Consider the following 25,702-nt stretch of genomic DNA (forward strand, 5'->3'; position numbering starts at 1 on the left):
GTCGAGTCCCCGGACCCTCCCCCGGGTCGAGTCCCCGGACCCTCCCCCGGTCGAGTCCCCGGACCCTCCCCCGGTCGAGTCCCCGGACCCTCCCCCGGGTCGAGTCCCCAGACCCTCCCCCGGTCGAGTCCCCAGACCCTCCCCCGGTCGAGTCCCCGGACCCTCCCCCGGTCGAGTCCCCAGACCCTCCCCCGGTCGAGTCCCCAGACCCTCCCCCGGTCGAGTCCTCAGAACCAAAACAACAAACACGTAAGAGAAGCCTACCTTGAAATGATCTGTCAGGGTCCTTGAATACTTAAGCGCTGCTTCTCGTTTGTAGCGAAACATGGCCATCTGGAGAAGGGACAGGCCCCTCATGCTGCCAGACAGAAAATAACAAGGTTACATTCTCATAATTCCTCTCTAAGGAACATTTCATTTAAATTACTTCTGAGGTAAAAAAATGGATCCAAATGTACCACTACTTTACATTTTGGTTACATTTAACAGAAATATATAGTTGTGGTTATCTATTTACCATAAAACTGTAAAGTCCTTGTCTGTAGCAGGAGCCGAGGGGTTCACAGAGCCCTTTAGTTTCAGTATGAACCTGTGAAGACCGGCAGACGTGGTATTTATAAAAACAACAACACACAACTAGCCAAAGCACAGCAAACACAGTAAAGCAGAGGAGAGTCTCACATCCTGTCCTAGATGACACATCCAAATTGTGTTGCATCAGCAGGGGACAGTAGAGGGAGTACTTAGATCATAGAAAAATGGAATTAAATAGTTTATATCATTCTGTGGATAGTCTCAGTGCATAGACTACTCACTACAGCTAAGAAGCCCCACATAGACTACTCACTACAGCTAAGAAGCCCCACAGACTACTCACTACAGCTAAGAAGCCCCACATAGACTACTCACTACAGCTAAGAAGCCCCACAGACTACTCACTACAGCTAAGAAGCCCCACATAGACTACTCACTACAGCTAAGAAGCCCCACATAGACTACTCACTACAGCTAAGAAGCCCCACATAGACTACTCACTGCAGCTAAGAAGCCCCACATAGACTACTCACTACAGCTAAGAAGCCCCACATAGACTACTCACTACAGCTAAGAAGCCCCACATAGACTACTCACTACAGCTAAGAAGCCCCACATAGACTACTCACTGCAGCTAAGAAGCCCCACATAGACTACTCACTGCAGCTAAGAAGCCCCACATAGACTACTCACTACAGCTAAGAAGCCCCACAGACTACTTACTACAGCTAAGAAGCCCCACATAGACTACTCACTACAGCTAAGAAGCCCCACATAGACTACTCACTACAGCTAAGAAGCCCCACATAGACTACTCACTACAGCTAAGAAGCCCCACATAGACTACTCACTACAGCTAAGAAGCCCCACATAGACTACTCACTGCAGCTAAGAAGCCCCACATAGACTACTCACTGCAGCTAAGAAGCCCCACATAGGCTACTCACTACAGCTAAGAAGCCCCACATAGACTACTCACTGCAGCTAAGAAGCCCCACATAGACTACTCACTACAGCTAAGAAGCCCCACATAGACTACTCACTACAGCTAAGAAGCCCCACATAGACTACTCACTACAGCTAAGAAGCCCCACATAGACTACTCACTACAGCTAAGAAGCCCCACATAGACTACTCACTACAGCTAAGAAGCCCCACATAGACTACTCACTACAGCTAAGAAGCCCCATCTAGAACATATATGTTTTGGGGTTGCTCACTTGATCAGATCCAAGGTTTCAGCGAACATCGTATACGCCGACTTCGGGGTCTGGGGATCGGTTTCCATAGCGATGCCGCTCTCCACGAAGGACATGGCAGCATCTAGGTAGTTGAAAGCTTTGCCCACCTTATCCGGCTGGATTAAAAACACACGGGGACCTTGATTTAAAATTGGGACACCGAATCCACCGAGCTCGTCTCTTCTGAGAATGTGAAAGAGAAATGTAAAAGTGAGAGAGAAAGGAGGGGACGGTTACCGTGGCATCTGCCTTGTGCTTGAGTGTTTTGGCTTCCTTCATGTGATACTCCACTGGCTGCTGCCTGTGGGGGGCAGGAACAGAGTTACTGATCAGACACAACAATACCCCTTAGAGAGATGGAGAAATGGCCACCCATATACAACAATGACAAACAGGGAGGGACGTTTACCGCTCTTCGAACTGGAGCAGGGGTCTGGAGGACAGGGCGGCCCCGGTGGGCTGGGAAGGCACGGAGAAGGCAACGCTGCTCTTGAGGCCTTTCTGCCAGGACCACAGACGAGACAGTATTAGAACAGCCTTCATATCAACATCTGATTCTCATTTATTTCATACAACCAATTAACGCTACATAAACACTGAGCTTCTTTCCTTTGTATAACATTAAAACATCTGACACACATGCGTTAATGTATGACTCAAATATACTACCTTGGCATGCTCTGTGCGTTGTTTTCCAGTGCTCTTCTTGTGCTTGACAGGTGTGGAGGCCTCCCTGTCCCTGCGGTGGGCTGCAGATGCTGTGCTAGGCTCTGGGGCATCCAACGTATGCCGTTTGTGGCCCCCCTGCCCTTTCCCAGGGTCCTGAGTGGTGGTGGGCTGCAGCAGAGGAACAGGAGCCCCCTTAGACCGCTTCCTCTCAGTCCTGTGAGAAAGCAGGCCAGACAGCATGTTACAGAGGGGAGAGTAGAATGAGGGGAATAGGAATGCTGTTGATCTCTGTTGGGGGGGGGGGGGGGGACTTTCCAAGTCTGACACCCAGACCAGTCTCTAGGGTGGCATATGGCCAAATTAGATGTAATTAAGGTGCTTGGAAATCACCAAACCTTTTCTTTGATGCATCTCCAATATCGTTGTAATGTTAAAAGGTAAACAAGAAGAATGATATACCAGAAGTAGTTTGGGGCAGAGAAGCTATGGGTGGATGGATCCGCTGCATAGATATGAAGACACTAACTAGGAGGAGAGAGAGAGAGAGCAGGTGTAGTGTTACTCACTAGCTAGGAGGAGGAGAGAGAGCAGGTGTAGTGTTACTCACTAGCTAGGAGGAGGAGAGAGCAGGTGTGGTGTTACTCATTAGCTAGGATGAGGAGAGAGCAGGTGTAGTGTTACTCACTAGCTAGGAGGAGGAGAGAGAGCAGGTGTAGTGTTACTCACTAGCTAGGAGGAGGAGAGAGAGCAGGTGTAGTGTTACTCACTAGCTAGGAGGAGGAGAGAGCAGGTGTGGTGTTACTCATTAGCTAGGATGAGGAGAGAGCAGGTGTAGTGTTACTCACTAGCTAGGATGAGGAGAGAGCAGGTGTAGTGTTACTCACTAGCTAGGAGGAGGAGAGAGCAGGTGTGGTGTTACTCATTAGCTAGGATGAGGAGAGAGCAGGTGTAGTGTTACTCACTAGCTAGGATGAGGAGAGAGAGCAGGTGTAGTGTTACTCACTAGCTAGGAGGAGGAGGAGGAGAGAGAGGAGGTGTAGTGTTACTCACTAGCTAGGAGGAGGAGGGGAGAGAGAGCAGGTGTGGTGTTACTCACTAGCTAGGATGAGGAGAGAGCAGGTGTAGTGTTACTCACTAGCTAGGAGGAGGAGGAGAGAGAGCAGGTGTAGTGTAACTCACTAGCTAGGAGGAGAGAGAGAGTAGGTGTAGTGTTACTCACTAGCTAGGAGGAGGAGGAGGAGAGAGAGCAGGTGTGGTGTTACTCACTAGCTAGGAGGAGGAGGGGAGAGAGAGCAGGTGTGGTGTTACTCACTAGCTAGGATGAGGAGAGAGCAGGTGTAGTGTTACTCACTAGCTAGGAGGAGGAGGAGAGAGAGCAGGTGTAGTGTTACTCACTAGCTAGGAGGAGGAGAGAGCAGGTGTAGTGTTACTCACTAGCTAGGATGAGGAGAGAGCAGGTGTAGTGTTACTCACTAGCTAGGATGAGGAGAGAGCAGGTGTGGTGTTACTCACTAGCTAGGATGAGGAGAGAGCAGGTGTAGTGTTACTCACTAGCTAGGAGGAGGAGGAGAGAGAGCAGGTGTAGTGTTACTCACTAGCTAGGAGGAGGAGAGAGAGAGCAGGTGTAGTGTTACTCACTAGCTAGGAGGAGAGAGCAGGTGTAGTGTTACTCACTAGCTAGGATGAGGAGAGAGAGCAGGTGTAGTGTTACTCACTAGCTAGGAGGAGGAGGAGGAGAGAGAGCAGGTGTGGTGTTACTCACTAGCTAGGATGAGGAGAGAGCAGGTGTAGTGTTACTCACTAGCTAGCAGGAGAGAGAGAGCAGATGTGGTGTTACTCACTAGCTAGGATGAGGAGAGAGCAGGTGTAGTGTTACTCACTAGCTAGGATGAGGAGAGAGAGCAGGTGTAGTGTTACTCACTAGCTAGGATGAGGAGAGAGAGCAGGTGTAGTGTTACTCACTAGCTAGGAGGAGGAGAGAGAGCAGGTGTAGTGTTACTCACTAGCTAGGAGGAGGAGGGGAGAGAGAGCAGGTGTAGTGTTACTCACTAGCTAGGATGAGGAGAGAGCAGGTGTAGTGTTACTCACTAGCTAGGAGGAGGAGGAGAGAGCAGGTGTGGTGTTACTCACTAGCTAGGATGAGGAGAGAGCAGGTGTAGTGTTACTCACTAGCTAGGAGGAGAGAGCAGGTGTAGTGTTACTCACTAGCTAGGAGGAGGAGGAGGAGGAGAGAGAGCAGGTGTGGTGTTACTCACTAGCTAGGATGAGGAGAGAGCAGGTGTAGTGTTACTCACTAGCTAGGAGGAGGAGGAGAGAGCAGGTGTGGTGTTACTCACTAGCTAGGATGAGGAGAGAGCAGGTGTAGTGTTACTCACTAGCTAGGAGGAGGAGAGAGCAGGTGTGGTGTTACTCATTAGCTAGGATGAGGAGAGAGGAGGTGTAGTGTTACTCACTAGCTAGGAGGAGGAGGGGAGAGAGAGCAGGTGTGGTGTTACTCACTAGCTAGGATGAGGAGAGAGAGCAGGTGTAGTGTTACTCACTAGCTAGGAGGAGGAGAGAGAGAGCAGGTGTAGTGTTACTCACTAGCTAGGAGGAGGAGGGGAGAGAGAGCAGGTGTAGTGTTACTCACTAGCTAGGAGGAGGAGAGAGCAGGTGTAGTGTTACTCACTAGCTAGGAGGAGGAGGAGAGAGCAGGTGTGGTGTTACTCACTAGCTAGGATGAGGAGAGAGCAGGTGTAGTGTTACTCACTAGCTAGGAGGAGAGAGCAGGTGTAGTGTTACTCACTAGCTAGGAGGAGGAGGAGGAGAGAGAGCAGGTGTGGTGTTACTCACTAGCTAGGAGGAGGAGGGGAGAGAGAGCAGGTGTGGTGTTACTCACTAGCTAGGATGAGGAGAGAGCAGGTGTAGTGTTACTCACTAGCTAGGAGGAGGAGGAGAGAGAGCAGGTGTAGTGTTACTCACTAGCTAGGAGGAGGAGAGAGCAGGTGTAGTGTTACTCACTAGCTAGGATGAGGAGAGAGCAGGTGTAGTGTTACTCACTAGCTAGGAGGAGGAGGGGAGAGAGCAGGTGTGGTGTTACTCACTAGCTAGGATGAGGAGAGAGCAGGTGTAGTGTTACTCACTAGCTAGGAGGAGGAGGAGAGAGAGCAGGTGTAGTGTTACTCACTAGCTAGGAGGAGGAGAGAGAGAGCAGGTGTAGTGTTACTCACTAGCTAGGAGGAGAGAGCAGGTGTAGTGTTACTCACTAGCTAGGATGAGGAGAGAGAGCAGGTGTAGTGTTACTCACTAGCTAGGAGGAGGAGGAGGAGAGAGAGCAGGTGTGGTGTTACTCACTAGCTAGGATGAGGAGAGAGCAGGTGTAGTGTTACTCACTAGCTAGGAGGAGAGAGAGAGCAGGTGTGGTGTTACTCACTAGCTAGGATGAGGAGAGAGCAGGTGTAGTGTTACTCACTAGCTAGGATGAGGAGAGAGAGCAGGTGTAGTGTTACTCACTAGCTAGGATGAGGAGAGAGAGCAGGTGTAGTGTTACTCACTAGCTAGGAGGAGGAGAGAGAGCAGGTGTAGTGTTACTCACTAGCTAGGAGGAGGAGGGGAGAGAGAGCAGGTGTAGTGTTACTCACTAGCTAGGATGAGGAGAGAGCAGGTGTAGTGTTACTCACTAGCTAGGAGGAGGAGGAGAGAGCAGGTGTGGTGTTACTCACTAGCTAGGATGAGGAGAGAGCAGGTGTAGTGTTACTCACTAGCTAGGAGGAGAGAGCAGGTGTAGTGTTACTCACTAGCTAGGAGGAGGAGGAGGAGAGAGAGCAGGTGTGGTGTTACTCACTAGCTAGGATGAGGAGAGAGCAGGTGTAGTGTTACTCACTAGCTAGGAGGAGGAGGAGAGAGCAGGTGTGGTGTTACTCACTAGCTAGGATGAGGAGAGAGCAGGTGTAGTGTTACTCACTAGCTAGGAGGAGGAGAGAGCAGGTGTGGTGTTACTCATTAGCTAGGATGAGGAGAGAGGAGGTGTAGTGTTACTCACTAGCTAGGAGGAGGAGGGGAGAGAGAGCAGGTGTGGTGTTACTCACTAGCTAGGATGAGGAGAGAGCAGGTGTAGTGTTACTCACTAGCTAGGAGGAGGAGAGAGCAGGTGTGGTGTTACTCATTAGCTAGGATGAGGAGAGAGGAGGTGTAGTGTTACTCACTAGCTAGGAGGAGGAGGGGAGAGAGAGCAGGTGTGGTGTTACTCACTAGCTAGGATGAGGAGAGAGAGCAGGTGTAGTGTTACTCACTAGCTAGGAGGAGGAGAGAGAGAGCAGGTGTAGTGTTACTCACTAGCTAGGAGGAGGAGGGGAGAGAGAGCAGGTGTAGTGTTAATCACTAGCTAGGAGGAGGAGAGAGCAGGTGTAGTGTTACTCACTAGCTAGGAGGAGGAGGAGAGAGCAGGTGTGGTGTTACTCACTAGCTAGGATGAGGAGAGAGCAGGTGTAGTGTTACTCACTAGCTAGGAGGAGAGAGCAGGTGTAGTGTTACTCACTAGCTAGGAGGAGGAGGAGGAGAAGAGAGAGCAGGTGTGGTGTTACTCACTAGCTAGGAGGAGGAGGGGAGAGAGAGCAGGTGTGGTGTTACTCACTAGCTAGGATGAGGAGAGAGCAGGTGTAGTGTTACTCACTAGCTAGGAGGAGGAGGAGAGAGAGCAGGTGTAGTGTTACTCACTAGCTAGGAGGAGGAGAGAGCAGGTGTAGTGTTACTCACTAGCTAGGATGAGGAGAGAGCAGGTGTAGTGTTACTCACTAGCTAGGAGGAGGAGGGGAGAGAGCAGGTGTGGTGTTACTCACTAGCTAGGATGAGGAGAGAGCAGGTGTAGTGTTACTCACTAGCTAGGAGGAGGAGGAGAGAGAGCAGGTGTAGTGTTACTCACTAGCTAGGAGGAGGAGAGAGAGAGCAGGTGTAGTGTTACTCACTAGCTAGGAGGAGAGAGCAGGTGTAGTGTTACTCACTAGCTAGGATGAGGAGAGAGAGCAGGTGTAGTGTTACTCACTAGCTAGGAGGAGGAGGAGGAGAGAGAGCAGGTGTGGTGTTACTCACTAGCTAGGATGAGGAGAGAGCAGGTGTAGTGTTACTCACTAGCTAGGAGGAGAGAGAGAGCAGGTGTGGTGTTACTCACTAGCTAGGATGAGGAGAGAGCAGGTGTAGTGTTACTCACTAGCTAGGATGAGGAGAGAGAGCAGGTGTAGTGTTACTCACTAGCTAGGATGAGGAGAGAGAGCAGGTGTAGTGTTACTCACTAGCTAGGAGGAGGAGAGAGAGCAGGTGTAGTGTTACTCACTAGCTAGGAGGAGGAGGGGAGAGAGAGCAGGTGTAGTGTTACTCACTAGCTAGGATGAGGAGAGAGCAGGTGTAGTGTTACTCACTAGCTAGGAGGAGGAGGAGAGAGCAGGTGTGGTGTTACTCACTAGCTAGGATGAGGAGAGAGCAGGTGTAGTGTTACTCACTAGCTAGGAGGAGAGAGCAGGTGTAGTGTTACTCACTAGCTAGGAGGAGGAGGAGGAGAGAGAGCAGGTGTGGTGTTACTCACTAGCTAGGATGAGGAGAGAGCAGGTGTAGTGTTACTCACTAGCTAGGAGGAGGAGGAGAGAGCAGGTGTGGTGTTACTCACTAGCTAGGATGAGGAGAGAGCAGGTGTAGTGTTACTCACTAGCTAGGAGGAGGAGAGAGCAGGTGTGGTGTTACTCATTAGCTAGGATGAGGAGAGAGGAGGTGTAGTGTTACTCACTAGCTAGGAGGAGGAGGGGAGAGAGAGCAGGTGTGGTGTTACTCACTAGCTAGGATGAGGAGAGAGAGCAGGTGTAGTGTTACTCACTAGCTAGGAGGAGGAGAGAGATAGCAGGTGTAGTGTTACTCACTAGCTAGGAGGAGGAGGGGAGAGAGAGCAGGTGTAGTGTTACTCACTAGCTAGGAGGAGGAGAGAGCAGGTGTAGTGTTACTCACTAGCTAGGAGGAGGAGGAGAGAGCAGGTGTGGTGTTACTCACTAGCTAGGATGAGGAGAGAGCAGGTGTAGTGTTACTCACTAGCTAGGAGGAGAGAGCAGGTGTAGTGTTACTCACTAGCTAGGAGGAGGAGGAGGAGAGAGAGCAGGTGTGGTGTTACTCACTAGCTAGGATGAGGAGAGAGCAGGTGTAGTGTTACTCACTAGCTAGGAGGAGGAGGAGAGAGCAGGTGTGGTGTTACTCACTAGCTAGGATGAGGAGAGAGCAGGTGTAGTGTTACTCACTAGCTAGGATGAGGAGAGAGCAGGTGTAGTGTTACTCACTAGCTAGGAGGAGAGAGAGCAGGTGTAGTGTTACTCACTAGCTAGGAGGAGAGAGAGCAGGTGTAGTGTTACTCACTAGCTAGGAGGAGAGAGAGAGTAGGTGTAGTGTTACTCACTAGCTAGGAGGAGGAGGAGGAGAGAGAGGAGGTGTAGTGTTACTCACTAGCTAGGAGGAGGAGGGGAGAGAGAGCAGGTGTAGTGTTACTCACTAGCTAGGAGGAGGAGGAGGAGAGAGAGCAGGTGTAGTGTTACTCACTAACTAGGAGGAGGGGGGGAGAGAGAGCAGGTGTAGTGTTACTCACTAGCTAGGAGGAGGAGGAGGAGAGAGAGCAGGTGTAGTGTTACTCACTAACTAGGAGGAGAGAGAGAGAGAGCAGGTGTGGTGTTACTCACTAGCTAGGATGAGGAGAGAGCAGGTGTAGTGTTACTCACTAGCTAGGAGGAGGAGGAGAGAGAGCAGGTGTAGTGTTACTCACTAGCTAGGAGGAGGAGAGAGCAGGTGTAGTGTTACTCACTAGCTAGGAGGAGGAGAGAGAGCAGGTGTAGTGTTACTCACTAGCTAGGAGGAGGAGGGGAGAGAGAGCAGGTGTGGTGTTACTCACTAGCTAGGATGAGGAGAGAGAGCAGGTGTAGTGTTACTCACTAGCTAGGAGGAGGAGAGAGAGAGCAGGTGTAGTGTTACTCACTAGCTAGGAGGAGGGGGGGAGAGAGAGCAGGTGTAGTGTTACTCACTAGCTAGGAGGAGGAGAGAGCAGGTGTAGTGTTACTCACTAGCTAGGAGGAGGAGGAGAGAGCAGGTGTGATGTTACTCACTAGCTAGGATGAGGAGAGAGCAGGTGTAGTGTTACTCACTAGCTAGGAGGAGAGAGAGAGCAGGTGTGGTGTTACTCACTAGCTAGGATGAGGAGAGAGCAGGTGTAGTGTTACTCACTAGCTAGGATGAGGAGAGAGAGCAGGTGTAGTGTTACTCACTAGCTAGGATGAGGAGAGAGAGCAGGTGTAGTGTTACTCACTAGCTAGGAGGAGGAGAGAGAGCAGGTGTAGTGTTACTCACTAGCTAGGAGGAGGAGGGGAGAGAGAGCAGGTGTAGTGTTACTCACTAGCTAGGATGAGGAGAGAGCAGGTGTAGTGTTACTCACTAGCTAGGAGGAGGAGGAGAGAGCAGGTGTGGTGTTACTCACTAGCTAGGATGAGGAGAGAGCAGGTGTAGTGTTACTCACTAGCTAGGAGGAGAGAGCAGGTGTAGTGTTACTCACTAGCTAGGAGGAGGAGGAGGAGAGAGAGCAGGTGTGGTGTTACTCACTAGCTAGGATGAGGAGAGAGCAGGTGTAGTGTTACTCACTAGCTAGGAGGAGGAGGAGAGAGCAGGTGTGGTGTTACTCACTAGCTAGGATGAGGAGAGAGCAGGTGTAGTGTTACTCACTAGCTAGGAGGAGGAGAGAGCAGGTGTGGTGTTACTCATTAGCTAGGATGAGGAGAGAGGAGGTGTAGTGTTACTCACTAGCTAGGAGGAGGAGGGGAGAGAGAGCAGGTGTGGTGTTACTCACTAGCTAGGATGAGGAGAGAGCAGGTGTAGTGTTACTCACTAGCTAGGAGGAGGAGAGAGCAGGTGTGGTGTTACTCATTAGCTAGGATGAGGAGAGAGGAGGTGTAGTGTTACTCACTAGCTAGGAGGAGGAGGGGAGAGAGAGCAGGTGTGGTGTTACTCACTAGCTAGGATGAGGAGAGAGAGCAGGTGTAGTGTTACTCACTAGCTAGGAGGAGGAGAGAGAGAGCAGGTGTAGTGTTACTCACTAGCTAGGAGGAGGAGGGGAGAGAGAGCAGGTGTAGTGTTAATCACTAGCTAGGAGGAGGAGAGAGCAGGTGTAGTGTTACTCACTAGCTAGGAGGAGGAGGAGAGAGCAGGTGTGGTGTTACTCACTAGCTAGGATGAGGAGAGAGCAGGTGTAGTGTTACTCACTAGCTAGGAGGAGAGAGCAGGTGTAGTGTTACTCACTAGCTAGGAGGAGGAGGAGGAGAAGAGAGAGCAGGTGTGGTGTTACTCACTAGCTAGGAGGAGGAGGGGAGAGAGAGCAGGTGTGGTGTTACTCACTAGCTAGGATGAGGAGAGAGCAGGTGTAGTGTTACTCACTAGCTAGGAGGAGGAGGAGAGAGAGCAGGTGTAGTGTTACTCACTAGCTAGGAGGAGGAGAGAGCAGGTGTAGTGTTACTCACTAGCTAGGATGAGGAGAGAGCAGGTGTAGTGTTACTCACTAGCTAGGAGGAGGAGGGGAGAGAGCAGGTGTGGTGTTACTCACTAGCTAGGATGAGGAGAGAGCAGGTGTAGTGTTACTCACTAGCTAGGAGGAGGAGGAGAGAGAGCAGGTGTAGTGTTACTCACTAGCTAGGAGGAGGAGAGAGAGAGCAGGTGTAGTGTTACTCACTAGCTAGGAGGAGAGAGCAGGTGTAGTGTTACTCACTAGCTAGGATGAGGAGAGAGAGCAGGTGTAGTGTTACTCACTAGCTAGGAGGAGGAGGAGGAGAGAGAGCAGGTGTGGTGTTACTCACTAGCTAGGATGAGGAGAGAGCAGGTGTAGTGTTACTCACTAGCTAGGAGGAGAGAGAGAGCAGGTGTGGTGTTACTCACTAGCTAGGATGAGGAGAGAGCAGGTGTAGTGTTACTCACTAGCTAGGATGAGGAGAGAGAGCAGGTGTAGTGTTACTCACTAGCTAGGATGAGGAGAGAGAGCAGGTGTAGTGTTACTCACTAGCTAGGAGGAGGAGAGAGAGCAGGTGTAGTGTTACTCACTAGCTAGGAGGAGGAGGGGAGAGAGAGCAGGTGTAGTGTTACTCACTAGCTAGGATGAGGAGAGAGCAGGTGTAGTGTTACTCACTAGCTAGGAGGAGGAGGAGAGAGCAGGTGTGGTGTTACTCACTAGCTAGGATGAGGAGAGAGCAGGTGTAGTGTTACTCACTAGCTAGGAGGAGAGAGCAGGTGTAGTGTTACTCACTAGCTAGGAGGAGGAGGAGGAGAGAGAGCAGGTGTGGTGTTACTCACTAGCTAGGATGAGGAGAGAGCAGGTGTAGTGTTACTCACTAGCTAGGAGGAGGAGGAGAGAGCAGGTGTGGTGTTACTCACTAGCTAGGATGAGGAGAGAGCAGGTGTAGTGTTACTCACTAGCTAGGAGGAGGAGAGAGCAGGTGTGGTGTTACTCATTAGCTAGGATGAGGAGAGAGGAGGTGTAGTGTTACTCACTAGCTAGGAGGAGGAGGGGAGAGAGAGCAGGTGTGGTGTTACTCACTAGCTAGGATGAGGAGAGAGAGCAGGTGTAGTGTTACTCACTAGCTAGGAGGAGGAGAGAGATAGCAGGTGTAGTGTTACTCACTAGCTAGGAGGAGGAGGGGAGAGAGAGCAGGTGTAGTGTTACTCACTAGCTAGGAGGAGGAGAGAGCAGGTGTAGTGTTACTCACTAGCTAGGAGGAGGAGGAGAGAGCAGGTGTGGTGTTACTCACTAGCTAGGATGAGGAGAGAGCAGGTGTAGTGTTACTCACTAGCTAGGAGGAGAGAGCAGGTGTAGTGTTACTCACTAGCTAGGAGGAGGAGGAGGAGAGAGAGCAGGTGTGGTGTTACTCACTAGCTAGGATGAGGAGAGAGCAGGTGTAGTGTTACTCACTAGCTAGGAGGAGGAGGAGAGAGCAGGTGTGGTGTTACTCACTAGCTAGGATGAGGAGAGAGCAGGTGTAGTGTTACTCACTAGCTAGGATGAGGAGAGAGCAGGTGTAGTGTTACTCACTAGCTAGGAGGAGAGAGAGCAGGTGTAGTGTTACTCACTAGCTAGGAGGAGAGAGAGCAGGTGTAGTGTTACTCACTAGCTAGGAGGAGAGAGAGAGTAGGTGTAGTGTTACTCACTAGCTAGGAGGAGGAGGAGGAGAGAGAGGAGGTGTAGTGTTACTCACTAGCTAGGAGGAGGAGGGGAGAGAGAGCAGGTGTAGTGTTACTCACTAGCTAGGAGGAGGAGGAGGAGAGAGAGCAGGTGTAGTGTTACTCACTAACTAGGAGGAGGGGGGGAGAGAGAGCAGGTGTAGTGTTACTCACTAGCTAGGAGGAGGAGGAGGAGAGAGAGCAGGTGTAGTGTTACTCACTAACTAGGAGGAGAGAGAGAGAGAGCAGGTGTGGTGTTACTCACTAGCTAGGATGAGGAGAGAGCAGGTGTAGTGTTACTCACTAGCTAGGAGGAGGAGGAGAGAGAGCAGGTGTAGTGTTACTCACTAGCTAGGAGGAGGAGAGAGCAGGTGTAGTGTTACTCACTAGCTAGGAGGAGGAGAGAGAGCAGGTGTAGTGTTACTCACTAGCTAGGAGGAGGAGGGGAGAGAGAGCAGGTGTGGTGTTACTCACTAGCTAGGATGAGGAGAGAGAGCAGGTGTAGTGTTACTCACTAGCTAGGAGGAGGAGAGAGAGAGCAGGTGTAGTGTTACTCACTAGCTAGGAGGAGGGGGGGAGAGAGAGCAGGTGTAGTGTTACTCACTAGCTAGGAGGAGGAGAGAGCAGGTGTAGTGTTACTCACTAGCTAGGAGGAGGAGGAGAGAGCAGGTGTGATGTTACTCACTAGCTAGGATGAGGAGAGAGCAGGTGTAGTGTTACTCACTAGCTAGGAGGAGAGAGCAGGTGTAGTGTTACTCACTAGCTAGGAGGAGGAGGAGGAGGAGAGAGAGCAGGTGTGGTGTTACTCACTAGCTAGGATGAGGAGAGAGCAGGTGTAGTGTTACTCACTAGCTAGGAGGAGGAGGAGAGAGCAGGTGTGGTGTTACTCACTAGCTAGGATGAGGAGAGAGCAGGTGTAGTGTTACTCACTAGCTAGGAGGAGGAGAGAGCAGGTGTGGTGTTACTCATTAGCTAGGATGAGGAGAGAGCAGGTGTAGTGTTACTCACTAGCTAGGAGGAGAGAGAGCAGGTGTAGTGTTACTCACTAGCTAGGAGGAGAGAGAGAGCAGGTGTGGTGTTACTCACTAGCTAGGATGAGGAGAGAGCAGGTGTAGTGTTACTCACTAGCTAGGATGAGGAGAGAGAGCAGGTGTAGTGTTACTCACTAGCTAGGATGAGGAGAGAGAGCAGGTGTAGTGTTACTCACTAGCTAGGAGGAGGAGAGAGAGAGCAGGTGTAGTGTTACTCACTAGCTAGGAGGAGGAGAGAGCAGGTGTAGTGTTACTCACTAGCTAGGAGGAGGAGGAGAGAGCAGGTGTGGTGTTACTCACTAGCTAGGATGAGGAGAGAGCAGGTGTAGTGTTACTCACTAGCTAGGAGGAGAGAGAGCAGGTGTAGTGTTACTCACTAGCTAGGAGGAGGAGGAGGAGAGAGAGCAGGTGTGGTGTTACTCACTAGCTAGGATGAGGAGAGAGCAGGTGTAGTGTTACTCACTAGCTAGGAGGAGGAGGAGAGAGCAGGTGTGGTGTTACTCACTAGCTAGGATGAGGAGAGAGCAGGTGTAGTGTTACTCACTAGCTAGGAGGAGGAGAGAGCAGGTGTGGTGTTACTCATTAGCTAGGATGAGGAGAGAGCAGGTGTAGTGTTACTCACTAGCTAGGAGGAGAGAGAGCAGGTGTAGTGTTACTCACTAGCTAGGAGAGAGAGAGAGAGCAGGTGTGGTGTTACTCACTAGCTAGGAGGAGAGAGAGAGAGCAGGTGTAGTGTTACTCACTAACTAGGAGGAGAGAGAGAGAGAGCAGGTGTGGTGTTACTCACTAGCTAGGATGAGGAGAGAGCAGGTGTAGTGTTACTCACTAGCTAGGAGGAGGAGGAGAGAGAGCAGGTGTAGTGTTACTCACTAGCTAGGAGGAGGAGAGAGCAGGTGTGGTGTTACTCATTAGCTAGGATGAGGAGAGAGCAGGTGTAGTGTTACTCACTAGCTAGGAGGAGAGAGAGCAGGTGTAGTGTTACTCACTAGCTAGGAGGAGAGAGAGCAGGTGTAGTGTTACTCACTAGCTAGGAGGAGAGAGAGCAGGTGTAGTGTTACTCACTAGCTAGGAGGAGAGAGAGAGTAGGTGTAGTGTTACTCACTAGCTAGGAGGAGGAGGAGGAGAGAGAGGAGGTGTAGTGTTACTCACTAGCTAGGAGGAGGAGGAGGAGAGAGAGCAGGTGTAGTGTTACTCACTAGCTAGGAGGAGGAGAGAGCAGGTGTAGTGTTACTCACTAGCTAGGAGGAGGAGGAGAGAGAGCAGGTGTTGTGCTACTCACTCAGACTTGCGGGAACCAGGACCTGAAGTGGAGGGTTTAAGATCTTTCTGCAGCTTTGGCTTCTTCCTTGGCACGGTTTTCACATCCTTCTCAGCCTGAGAAACAAAACGTATTAGCGACAGGCTCGCTCTTCTTCCAGTTATAGAAAGGGCAAACCAAGCTTCTATGGCGAAACCACCATTATCATAGTACTACCACTTTATAACGTTAGTCAACCGTACAGCTTGGCAGCCCTCAGATGGGCAATGACGCACAGCCTAGATAAGAGCCTTGTGAAGGAGGCCAGGCTGCCCTGTTCACCTCAATGAACAGAGAGCCAAAGAAAACAAACCAGGTACTGTACATAACAATTCGACTCAATTTTTGGAACTAAGCCATAGGACTGGTCTCTAAATGTAATCAAAAATCGGTTGTGTACAGCTAAATGTTTCTGGCTTCAACAGTGCAGCAATACCTAACAATACACACAAATGACCAAAGAAAGGAATAAAAAAAATATATAAAAAATGAGCCTATATATATATATATATATATATATAGGATGGTGTTAATAGACGGTAGTTATATAGGATTGTGTGTATAGACAGTATAGACAGTAGTTATATAGGATGGTGTGTATAGACAGTAGTTATTATGGAATGGTGTGTATAGACAGTTATTATGGAATGGTGTGTATAGACAGTAGTTATTATGGAATGGTGTGTATAGACAGTAGTTATATAGGATGGTGTGTATAGACAGTAGTTATATAGGATGGTGTGTATAGACAGTAGTTATATAGGATGGTGTGTATAGACAGTAGTTATATAGGATGGTGTGTATAGACAGTAGTTATTATGGAATGGTGTGTATAGACAGTTATTATGGAATGGTGTGTATAGACAGTAGTTATTATGGAATGGTGTGTATAGACAGTTATTATGGAATGGTGTGTATAGACAGTAGTTATACAGGATGGTGTGTATAGACAGTAGTTATATAGGATGGTGTGTATAGACAGTAGTTATATAGAATGGTGTGTATAGACAGTATGGACAGTAGTTATAAAGGATGGTGTGTATAGACAGTAGTTATATAGGATGGTGTGTATAGACAGTAGTTATATAGGATGGTGTGTATAGACAGTAGTTATATAGGATGGTGTGTATAGACAGTAGTTATATAGGATGGTGTGTATAGACAGTATAGACAGTAGTTATATAGGATGGTGTATATAGACAGTAGTTATATAGGATGGTGTGTATAGACAGTATAGACAGTAGTTATATAGGATGGTGTGTATAGACAGTATAGACAGTAGTTATATAGGATGGTGTATATAGACAGTAGTTATATAGGATGGTGTGTATAGACAGTAGTTATATAGGATGGTGTGTATGGACAGTAGTCATATAGGATGGTGTGTATAGACAGTATAGACAGTAGTTATATAGGATGGTGTATATAGACAGTAGTTATATAGGATGGTGTGTATAGACAGTATAGACAGTAGTTATATAGGATGGTGTGTATAGACAGTATAGACAGTAGTTATGTAGGATTGTGTGTATAGACAGTAGTTATGTAGGATTGTGTGTATAGACAGTAGTTATATAGGATGGTGTGTATAGACAGTAGTTATATATGATGGTGTGTATAGACAGTATAGACAGTAGTTATATAGGATGGTGTGTATAGACAGTAGTTATGTAGGATTGTGTGTATAGACAGTAGTTATATAGGATTATGTGTATAGACAGTAGTTATATATGATGGTGTGTATAGACAGTATAGACAGTAGTTATATAGCATGGTGTGTATAGACAGTAGTTATATATGATGGTGTGTATAGACAGTATAGACAGTAGTTATGTAGGATTGTGTGTATAGACAGTAGTTATATAGGATTATGTGTATAGACAGTAGTTATATATGATGGTGTGTATAGACAGTATAGACAGTAGTTATGTGGTGAGGTGTAGGCAACAACATCTCCTCCCCGCTGATCCTCAACACTGGGGCCCCACAAGGGTGCGTTCTGAGCCCTCTCCTGTACTCCCTGTTCACCCACGACTGCGTGGCCACGCACGCCTCCAACTCAATCATCAAGTTTGCGGACGACACAACAGTGGTAGGCTTGATTACCAACAACGACGAGACGGCCCACAGGGAGGAGGTGAGGGCCCTCGGAGTGTGGTGTCAGGAAAATAACCTCACACTCAACGTCAACAAAACTAAGGAGATGATTGTGGACTTCAGGAAACAGCAGAGGGAACACCCCCCTATCCACATCGATGGAACAGTAGTGGAGAGGGTAGCAAGTTTTAAGTTCCTCGGCATACACATCACAGACAAACTGAATTGGTCCACTCACACAGACAGCATTGTGAAGAAGGCGCAGCAGCGCCTCTTCAACCTCAGGAGGCTGAAGAAATTTGGCTTGTCACCAAAAGCACTCACAAACTTCTACAGATGCACAATCGAGAGCATCCTGGCGGGCTGTATCACCGCCTGGTACGGCAACTGCTCCACCCTCAACCGTAAGGCTCTCCAGAGGGTAGTGAGGTCTGCACAACGCATCACCGGGGGCAAACTACCTGCCCTCCAGGACACCTACACCACCCGATGTCACAGGAAGGCCATAAAGATCATCAAGGACATCAACCACCCGAGCCACTGCCTGTTCACCCCGCTATCATCCAGAAGGCGAGGTCAGTACAGGTGCATCAAAGCTGGGACCGAGAGACTGAAAAACAGCTTCTATCTCAAGGCTATCAGACTGTTAAACAGCCACCACTAACATTGAGTGGCTGCTGCCAACACACTGACACTGACTCAACTCCAGCCACTTTAATAATGGGAATTGATGGGAAATGATGTAAATATATCACTAGCCACTTTAAACAATGCTACCTTATATAATGTTACTTACCCTACATTATTCATCTCATAGGCATACGTATATACTGTACTCTATATCATCGACTGTATCCTTATGTAATACATGTATCACTAGCCACTTTAACTATGCCACTTTGTTTACATACTCATCTCATATGTATATACTGTACTCGATACAATCTACTGTATCTGCCTATGCTGCTCTGTACCATCACTCATTCATATATCCTTATGTACATATTCTTTATCCCCTTACACTGTGTACAAGACAGTAGTTTTGGAATTGTTAGTTAGATTACTTGTTGGTTATTACTGCATTGTCGGAACTAGAAGCACAAGCATTTCGCTACACTCGCATTAACATCTGCTAACCATGTGTATGTGACAAATAAAATTTGATTTGATTTGATTTGGATTGTGTGTATAGACAGTAGTTATATAGGATGGTGTGTATAGACAGTAGTCATATATGATGGTGTGTATAGACAGTATAGACAGTAGTTATGTAGGATTGTGTGTATAGACAGTAGTTATATAGGATGGTGTGTATAGACAGTAGTTATATAGGATGGTGTGTATAGACAGTATGGACAGTGAGTAAACGTGACTTGCTATATAATGAAGCAGGCAGACGTCGAGACTTTCCGCTACGGTTTGATTGAACGCTAAAATGTGCCACAACGAGTGACCTAAACAACTGAGCGTGTTATGATCGTCAGCGCCAGGCGCGTCGGTTACAGTATCTCAGAAACAGCTGGCCTCCTGGGCTTTTTCGCGCACGAGTGTCTAGGGATAACAGAGGATGGTACGACAAAAAACATCCAGTCAGCGGGGGGGTGTAGGTGTCTTGGAGGGCAGGCAGTGTGCCCCCGGTGATGAGTTGGGCTGACCGCACCACCCTCTGCAGAGACCTGCGGTTGCGGACGGTGCAGTTGCCGTAATCGTTACGTAACAGGAAGGTGTACAGGAAGTACGGGACACTGTGTCTGCCGGGATGATAGCAAGCACAATGATAGGAGTACGATAGGACTGTTGATACACTTGGCTAGGAGTGGGAGAAGGTTACTACTACTACTACAAAAGGACTGCAGAACCCAAACCAGCTCATCAAGCAAAAACAACAACCACTACTAAATCAGCAACACCACGAATACCATTTCATCATAAAAAGCCAACCTACCGGTCTCTTCTTGCAGACTTTGGTAGGGATGGGGGCAGCGGGGTTGGTGTCCCCCCTCTCTGGGGCTGTGGTGGGTCCCTTCCTGATGGCTGGCTCCTGGCCCCCTGAAGAAGGCCTGGAACCCTGGGTGGGAACCCTGGAAAGCAGGCTCAATTCTATCTTTACCAGCAGGGCCCGTGGAGGACCTTGGCAGACCCTGGAAGCTTTGGCTGAGGACTCCCGCTTGGCCTTGTGTGCTGGGTCTAGAGAGTGGCGCCGGGGCTTCTTTTGGCCCTTCTGAGGGGCCGGGAGGGTCTCTGTCCTGACACTGATGGTCTTCACCACAGCTGGGGCTGGCTGGTCTACCTCCTGGGCAGGACTGGGACTAGGAGACTTCTCCCGCTTACAGTCCAGCACCAGAGTGACCTTGGGGCCACCCTGTGACGCTGGTTGTTCGGTCTTCTTCTCAGAGGTGCCACGCTTGGCAGGCTTCCTGCTGTTTGTTTTGGCTCCGCTGCTCTTGCTATTGCTGTGGCCGGTTTTCGTTTTGACCTTTGGCCTGTCTGTGAACGAGGTGTCTTTGTCACGGGGGACCACCTCCACACTCTCCACCTGTAACCCAGCCTGAGGGTCTTCAGGTCGGGGAGCCTTGGCTGGTCTGGAGGGGTGTTTGTTCCCCACTGTCTTTCTCTGGCTGCTGCTGTTGCTGCTGTTCCCAACGTGCGAGGTGGCCGGGGACTTGTGTTGGACATGCTGGTTGTGGGCAGCTTCTTCACTGCGTTGAGGTTTGGCTTCGCCGTCACTGAACTCTGAGCGACGTGGGGGTGTGTTGGATTTGTAGTCCCTGGGAGGAATGGCCTCCTCCTCATGGCTCTGCTGCTGTTTGGGTAGAGGGCTCAGTAGAGCGTCACTCTGGCTCTCTGTGCTGGGGTTCTGCTGGCTCACTCTGATCCAGTTGTTCAACTGCCAGTTAGTCACCACGGGGCCCTCCGCCTGGACATACAATATATGATAAATGAAAAGAAACACAAATATATATTAGTGGGTGGCTGCTGAGGGGAGGACGGCTCATAAGAATGGCTGGAACAGAACGAATGGCATCAAACAACTGGAAACCATGCTACTCCAGTCATTACCACGAAAATAAATAAAATATATATATTTTAGTACCAGTCAAAAGTTGACTCCTATGGACAGTGACTTCCTGACTTACTATTTTCTCAATTGTAGATTAAAAGTGAAGACATCAAAACTATGAAATAACACATGTAGTAACCAACATTTTTTTTTAATAATTTCAATTAACAGGTGTGCCTTGTTAAAAGTTAATTTGTGGAATTTCTTTCCTTCTTAATGCGTTCGAGCCAATCAGTTGTGTTATGACAAGGTAGGATTGGTATACTGAAGACAGTCCATCATTACTTTAAGAAATGAAGGTCAGTCAACATGGAACATTTGAAGAACTTTGAACGTTTCTTCAAGTGCAGTCGCAAAAACCATCAAGAGCCATGATGAAACTGTCTCTCATGAGGACCGCCACAGGAAAGGAAGACCCAGAGTTACCTCTGCAGCAGAGGATAAGTTCATTGGAGTTAACTGCACCTCAGAAATTGCAGCCCACATAAATGCTTCACAGAGTTCAAGTAACAAACACATCATCAACTGTTCAGTTGATAACAGACTCAACATCAACTGTTCAGAGGAGACTGTGTGAATCAGGCCTTCATGGCCGAATTGCTGCAAAGAAACCACTACTAAAGGACACCAATAATAAGAAGAGACTTGCTTGGGCCAAGAATCACGAGCAATAGAACGGTGGGAATCTGTCCTTTGGACTCATCAGACCAAAACGACAGATTTCTACTAGAAGAAACTTTCAAAGTTCTTCAAATGTTCTATATTGACTGTCGTTTCTCTTTGCTTATTTGAGCTGTTCTTGCCACAATACAGACGTGGCCTTTTACCAAATTGGGCTCTCTTCTGTATACCACCCCTACCTTGTTACAACACAACTGATTGGCTCAAACGCATTGAGGAAAAACATTCCAATAATTAATTTTTAACAAGGCACACCTGTTGATTGAAATGCATTCCAGGTGACTACTTCATGAAGCTGGTTGAGAGAATGCCAAGAGTGTGCAAAGCGGTCATGAAGGCAAAGGGTGCCTACCTGGCAAGAACCTCAAATATATTTTGATTTGTTTAACACTTTTTTTTGGTTACTACATGATTCCATATGTGTTATTTCATAGTTTTGATGTCTTCACTATTATTCTGCAATGTAGAAAATAGTACAAATAAAGAAAAACCCTAGAATGAGTAGGTGTGTCCCCAAACGTTTGACTGGCACTGTATCAATTAAAAGACAAAGCAAGTTGCATGAGAATTACAGACAATATAACATCAATGTAAAGAAACATATCGGACCAGGCGCAGATAGGGGGCCTAAATCTAGTTCTGAGAATGTCCATTGAGCAAGTTTATTTTAGTCCAGGACTTTAACTTGTGTCCAGGAAATTTCACCCCACAGTGTGTGTGTATATATATATATATATATATATATGATCAAAGCACGTTACTTAAGTGTTCTGAGTGCATGACTAATCAGTGTGCTGTGTGATTGTACCTTCGTCACAGGTGGGCTACTACTCCTGAGGGGCTGTGGGGGGGCCTCTGTCCCACTCTCACTGCTCTCACTGCCTGACTCCGACCCTGAGCTGCTCTCTGAGTCACTGGAGCTGGCTGACTCCACCCCACTGGAATGTGCTGCTGTAACCGTACTGGGGGACCAGAAAGAGAAAGAACAGGGTTACAACCATACTGAGACCGAGTAGAGTCACTCGCAACCAGGGAACACAGAGACAGACCCAGATTAAAATCAGATAAGCAGGTTAAGATAGGACAGAGAATGAAAGTTTCATATCCTGTCACAGCATGACAAAAAAAAGCAATACTGTTTTATAAAAAAAAGCAATGTATCGAGTTAAGATTAGGGGTGAATCGGTGATGACATTTTGTCAGCCGGTTATGGTCTAATAAAACCCATTTAATATTCATATTAATGTCTAATAAAATCCATTTAATATTCACCATCACAAAAAGTGGTTTGCAGTCTATTCCATCTGAGTAAATGGGCATTTTAAGATCATAGATTTAGCCAGTGGTAATTTGTGGAATAGACACCGGCTGGAATGCGGTTTTAACCAATCAGCATTCAGGATTAGACCCACCCTTGTATAAGTGGCTGTGCACCATGCCACAGGCTGTAGGCCAGTCCATTGCAGACCGAGTGCTCATATGAAGTGGCTATGTTGAGCGAGCATAAATGTGATGTGTAGCATAAGGTAACCAACCATCCACTATACATAATAATACAGTCCACACTCAAAAAGGTGATTACTAGAATGTTGAATTTTGGAGTATAGGCTAGCTAGACCAATTACGTACCAAAGACATGTTAAAAATCACACAGTGTAGGGTGTCTTCTTTCAGATGGGACGTTAAAACGGGTGTCCGTCCTGACTCTCTGTGGTTATTAAAGATCCCATGGTACTTATAAGAGTAGGGGTGTTAACCCTGGTGTCCTGGATAAATTCCCAATCTGGCCCTCGTACCATCATGGTCACCTAATCATCCCCAGCTTCCAAATTGGTCCATTCATTCCCCCTCCTCTCCCCTGTAACTATTCCCCAGGTCGTTGCTGTAAATGATAATGTGTCCTCAGTCAACTTACCTGGTCAAATAAAATAAAAAAGGTAAGAAAATATATTTGTAAATGTTTTTCTGCCATGCGTAATATGCAGTAGGCTATGATTGGGCTCATATATAGGCCTATGCATATGCATGAACTAACATTAACTAATATTCATATGGGTGTTTTGGAATTAATCACCCCCCCTTAGAAAGCGCCGTCTGTTTCATTATGTTAGGCTTTGAAACAACATCCACAATGACCATGTTTTACACTCAGTTTCAACCTGCTGTTGAACTTCCATCTTGAAATTGATCAAATCACAGTGAGGTGAGTTTTAAAAAGCACGATACTGTTTTGATGATAAGTGTTTGATGTGACTTTAGATTTAATTTGCATTGATGTCAGAGTGGTTAGAGGGACAATAGATCCCTGAGTACCAGGCCATTAGTACACCTGAAGGTTGTTAGCGAGTTGGGTACTACAAACGCATGTCCAGAATGGATTAAAAGGAGATTACTGAGACCCAACGGTCATGTGGAATTTTTACTGCGGCCATGACTCCCGGTGTGGCGGTAATACGGTCACCAGAACAGCCCTAGTTAAAGATGGTGATTTCCCCCTGCAACGTCACTATAAACCCAGAGTTAAGGGCTACCTACACAAAATTCATATAGCCAAGGCTAGGTGGCATAGCTGCAATTTGTCAAGAGATGGACACATTCCATGAGCTAGCAAAATATTTGGCCCCCTAAGAGTGAGCGGAGGATAATGATGCGCGTGTTGACTCATAACCAGTGGTCAACCGTGGTTATATCAGCGGGGCGGACGAGTTTAGGGTCACTAAATATTGTGTGGATGAAGGGTGGGCGGGCAGGTTGAATAAAGAGAATACAATTCCTTAAAAACCATTAAATGTATAATTATTGTGAAATGTATAGAACAGGGTTACAGGCTATATTTTAGGTATTTATTTTCAGCTATCTGGCATCATTGACTAAAGCCTAAGGCATAACTGCACTCACGCCAAATAGCCTGCCTACAAGGCAAAAAAGGACAATGTCGGAGTTTAATTCAGTAAAAGAGAGAATAAATAAATAAATGTTTGCTAAAGATTTGGTGACGTGATAAAAAAAGGATGATAGCAGTGATGTTACGCGTGATTGTGAGGCGCCATACATATTCGACAGTCACAAGACGGGCACTTCTAATAGTGCTAAGGGAACTTGCAGGGATACTGTTCAGATGGGTGAAATGTAAACTAAAATCTGGACACTGACTGTACGTCTTGAACCTCTCACATTGCCTTAATCTTAACTCCTGCAGAATGAAGCATTCCTTGCATTATCATGACACACCAAATTAAAAGGCAACATTTTCACTCGGGAACAAAAGTGGAGAAATATGATTTCTTTCTTTCAGAATTTTTAGAGAGTGTGAATGTGCAGTTCGATATCATCTGTAGAGGTACTTTCTTCACCAACGTCATAAAAGCTGATATTTTAATTTATACTAATCATCCAGGCCAAACTGAAATATTATCAGAAACATGTTGAGTCGTTTTTCACAGATTTATTTCCTTACCACCGGTCAAAAGTTTAGACTGAAAATATTTTTTTGTTATTGCATTTTCTCCCCGGTCCCTAAACGTCTTTGCTCCACGAAAGAAGCAGAGAAGACAAAGAAACCTTTACACAGTTGTCAAACTAAATTGAAGCATTCATTCTATCGATTTATGACATTCTGGTGAGCAAGGGTTGATTTAGTCTTCTAGGGCAACATATAATGACAGAAGAGAAGCTGTATGTATCTAATTATAGACAAAGTTGACTAACAATTAGCCTACCAAAATGTTGGAAGTGATAAGCAGGAACATATCTAAAATCAGGCAAAAATAAATCCTGCAGGCATGCCTGTCACTCTGACAGAGCTCCAGAGTTCCTCTGTAGAGATTTGGGAACCTTCCGGTTTTCAGGTATAGGTGAGTGAAAAGGGGGATACTGTAGAGCTCTTTCACCATCCACCCAACCTGTACTTTAGCTAGAAATAGGATTGTCAGCCCACCTGTCTATTGTAATAGGACTGTCCCCTGGGTGCATACACCAACAGAAGCCGTTTACGCTTGGGGCCCACTAGCCTGAGCCCTCAACTCCTTCCTGTGCTCAGGTGTTGTGGGAGGAGAGGTCACTTGGGGGACACTTTGTTTCAGAGGTCCCCATCACACACAGGTGAGGTGCATGCATGACATGGCGTTTTTGTATGTCATATTTGTAAGGGGACTTCATCTCATCTCAATAGTTTTGGTATGTAATTTCGCGGGTGTTTTTTTTTTGTTGACCATGTCCTCACTGACGTTAAAGAGACGGGGTGGGAATCTCCCAGCGGTGTTCTACTACAATACACAGAAAGGTGTTTAGATAAGAAACTGTGACACACACGGCTGTGTGAGGACACTGGCCCTCTGCAGGCTCAGTCTGTAAAGAGAGAAATGGAATATGTGGCAGAGGCTCCTGCTATGTGTCCCTGCCGGTGAAATCTCTAATCAGTGAGCAGGGTGGTAAAATCTGCTGGTGAAGGGCCTCCTCTGGTTAAGGGTGCTGTACTGCAGCGCCAGCTGTGCCACCAGAGACCCTGGGTTCACGCCCAGGCTCTGTTGTAACCGGCCGCGACCGGGAGGTCTGTGGGGCGACGCACAATTGGCCTAGCGTCGTCCGGGTTAGGGAGGGCTTAGCCGGTAGGGATATCCTTGTCTCATCGCGCACCAGCGACTCCTGTGGCGGGCCGGGCGCGGTGCACACTAACCAAGGTTGCCAGGTGCACAGTGTTTCCTCCAACACATTGGTACGGCTGGCTTCCGGGTTGGATGCACGCTGTGTTAAGAAGCAGTGCGGCTTGGTTGGGTGGTGTATCGCAGGACGCATGACTGCCAACCTTAGTCTCTCCCGAGCCCGTACGAGAGTTGTAGCGATGAGACAAGATAGTAGCTACTAAAAAAAATAATAATAATTGGATACCACGAAATTG

General features: G+C 47.8%; 1 protein-coding gene across 3 annotated transcripts in view; it reads right to left on the bottom strand.

Annotated features, from left to right (window-relative positions):
- Nucleotides 1–25,702, bottom strand: part of LOC139422686 (AF4/FMR2 family member 1-like) — a 72,329-nt gene that overhangs the window by 5,801 nt on the left and 40,826 nt on the right. For all 3 annotated transcript variants that reach the window (XM_071173889.1, XM_071173888.1, XM_071173890.1), the window contains exons 8-16: nt 21,614–21,767; nt 19,009–19,980; nt 14,949–15,043; nt 2,445–2,658; nt 2,185–2,276; nt 2,013–2,076; nt 1,755–1,891; nt 518–589; nt 265–358 (exon numbers count right to left, since the gene is read on the bottom strand). In XM_071173889.1, coding sequence (XP_071029990.1) covers nt 265–358; nt 518–589; nt 1,755–1,891; nt 2,013–2,076; nt 2,185–2,276; nt 2,445–2,658; nt 14,949–15,043; nt 19,009–19,980; nt 21,614–21,767 — 1,894 coding nt within the window. The remainder of the gene's footprint in view (nt 1–264; nt 359–517; nt 590–1,754; nt 1,892–2,012; nt 2,077–2,184; nt 2,277–2,444; nt 2,659–14,948; nt 15,044–19,008; nt 19,981–21,613; nt 21,768–25,702) is intronic.

Source organism: Oncorhynchus clarkii, chromosome 12, assembly GCF_045791955.1.
Source record: "Oncorhynchus clarkii lewisi isolate Uvic-CL-2024 chromosome 12, UVic_Ocla_1.0, whole genome shotgun sequence".
Taxonomy (NCBI): Eukaryota; Metazoa; Chordata; class Actinopteri; order Salmoniformes; family Salmonidae; genus Oncorhynchus; species Oncorhynchus clarkii.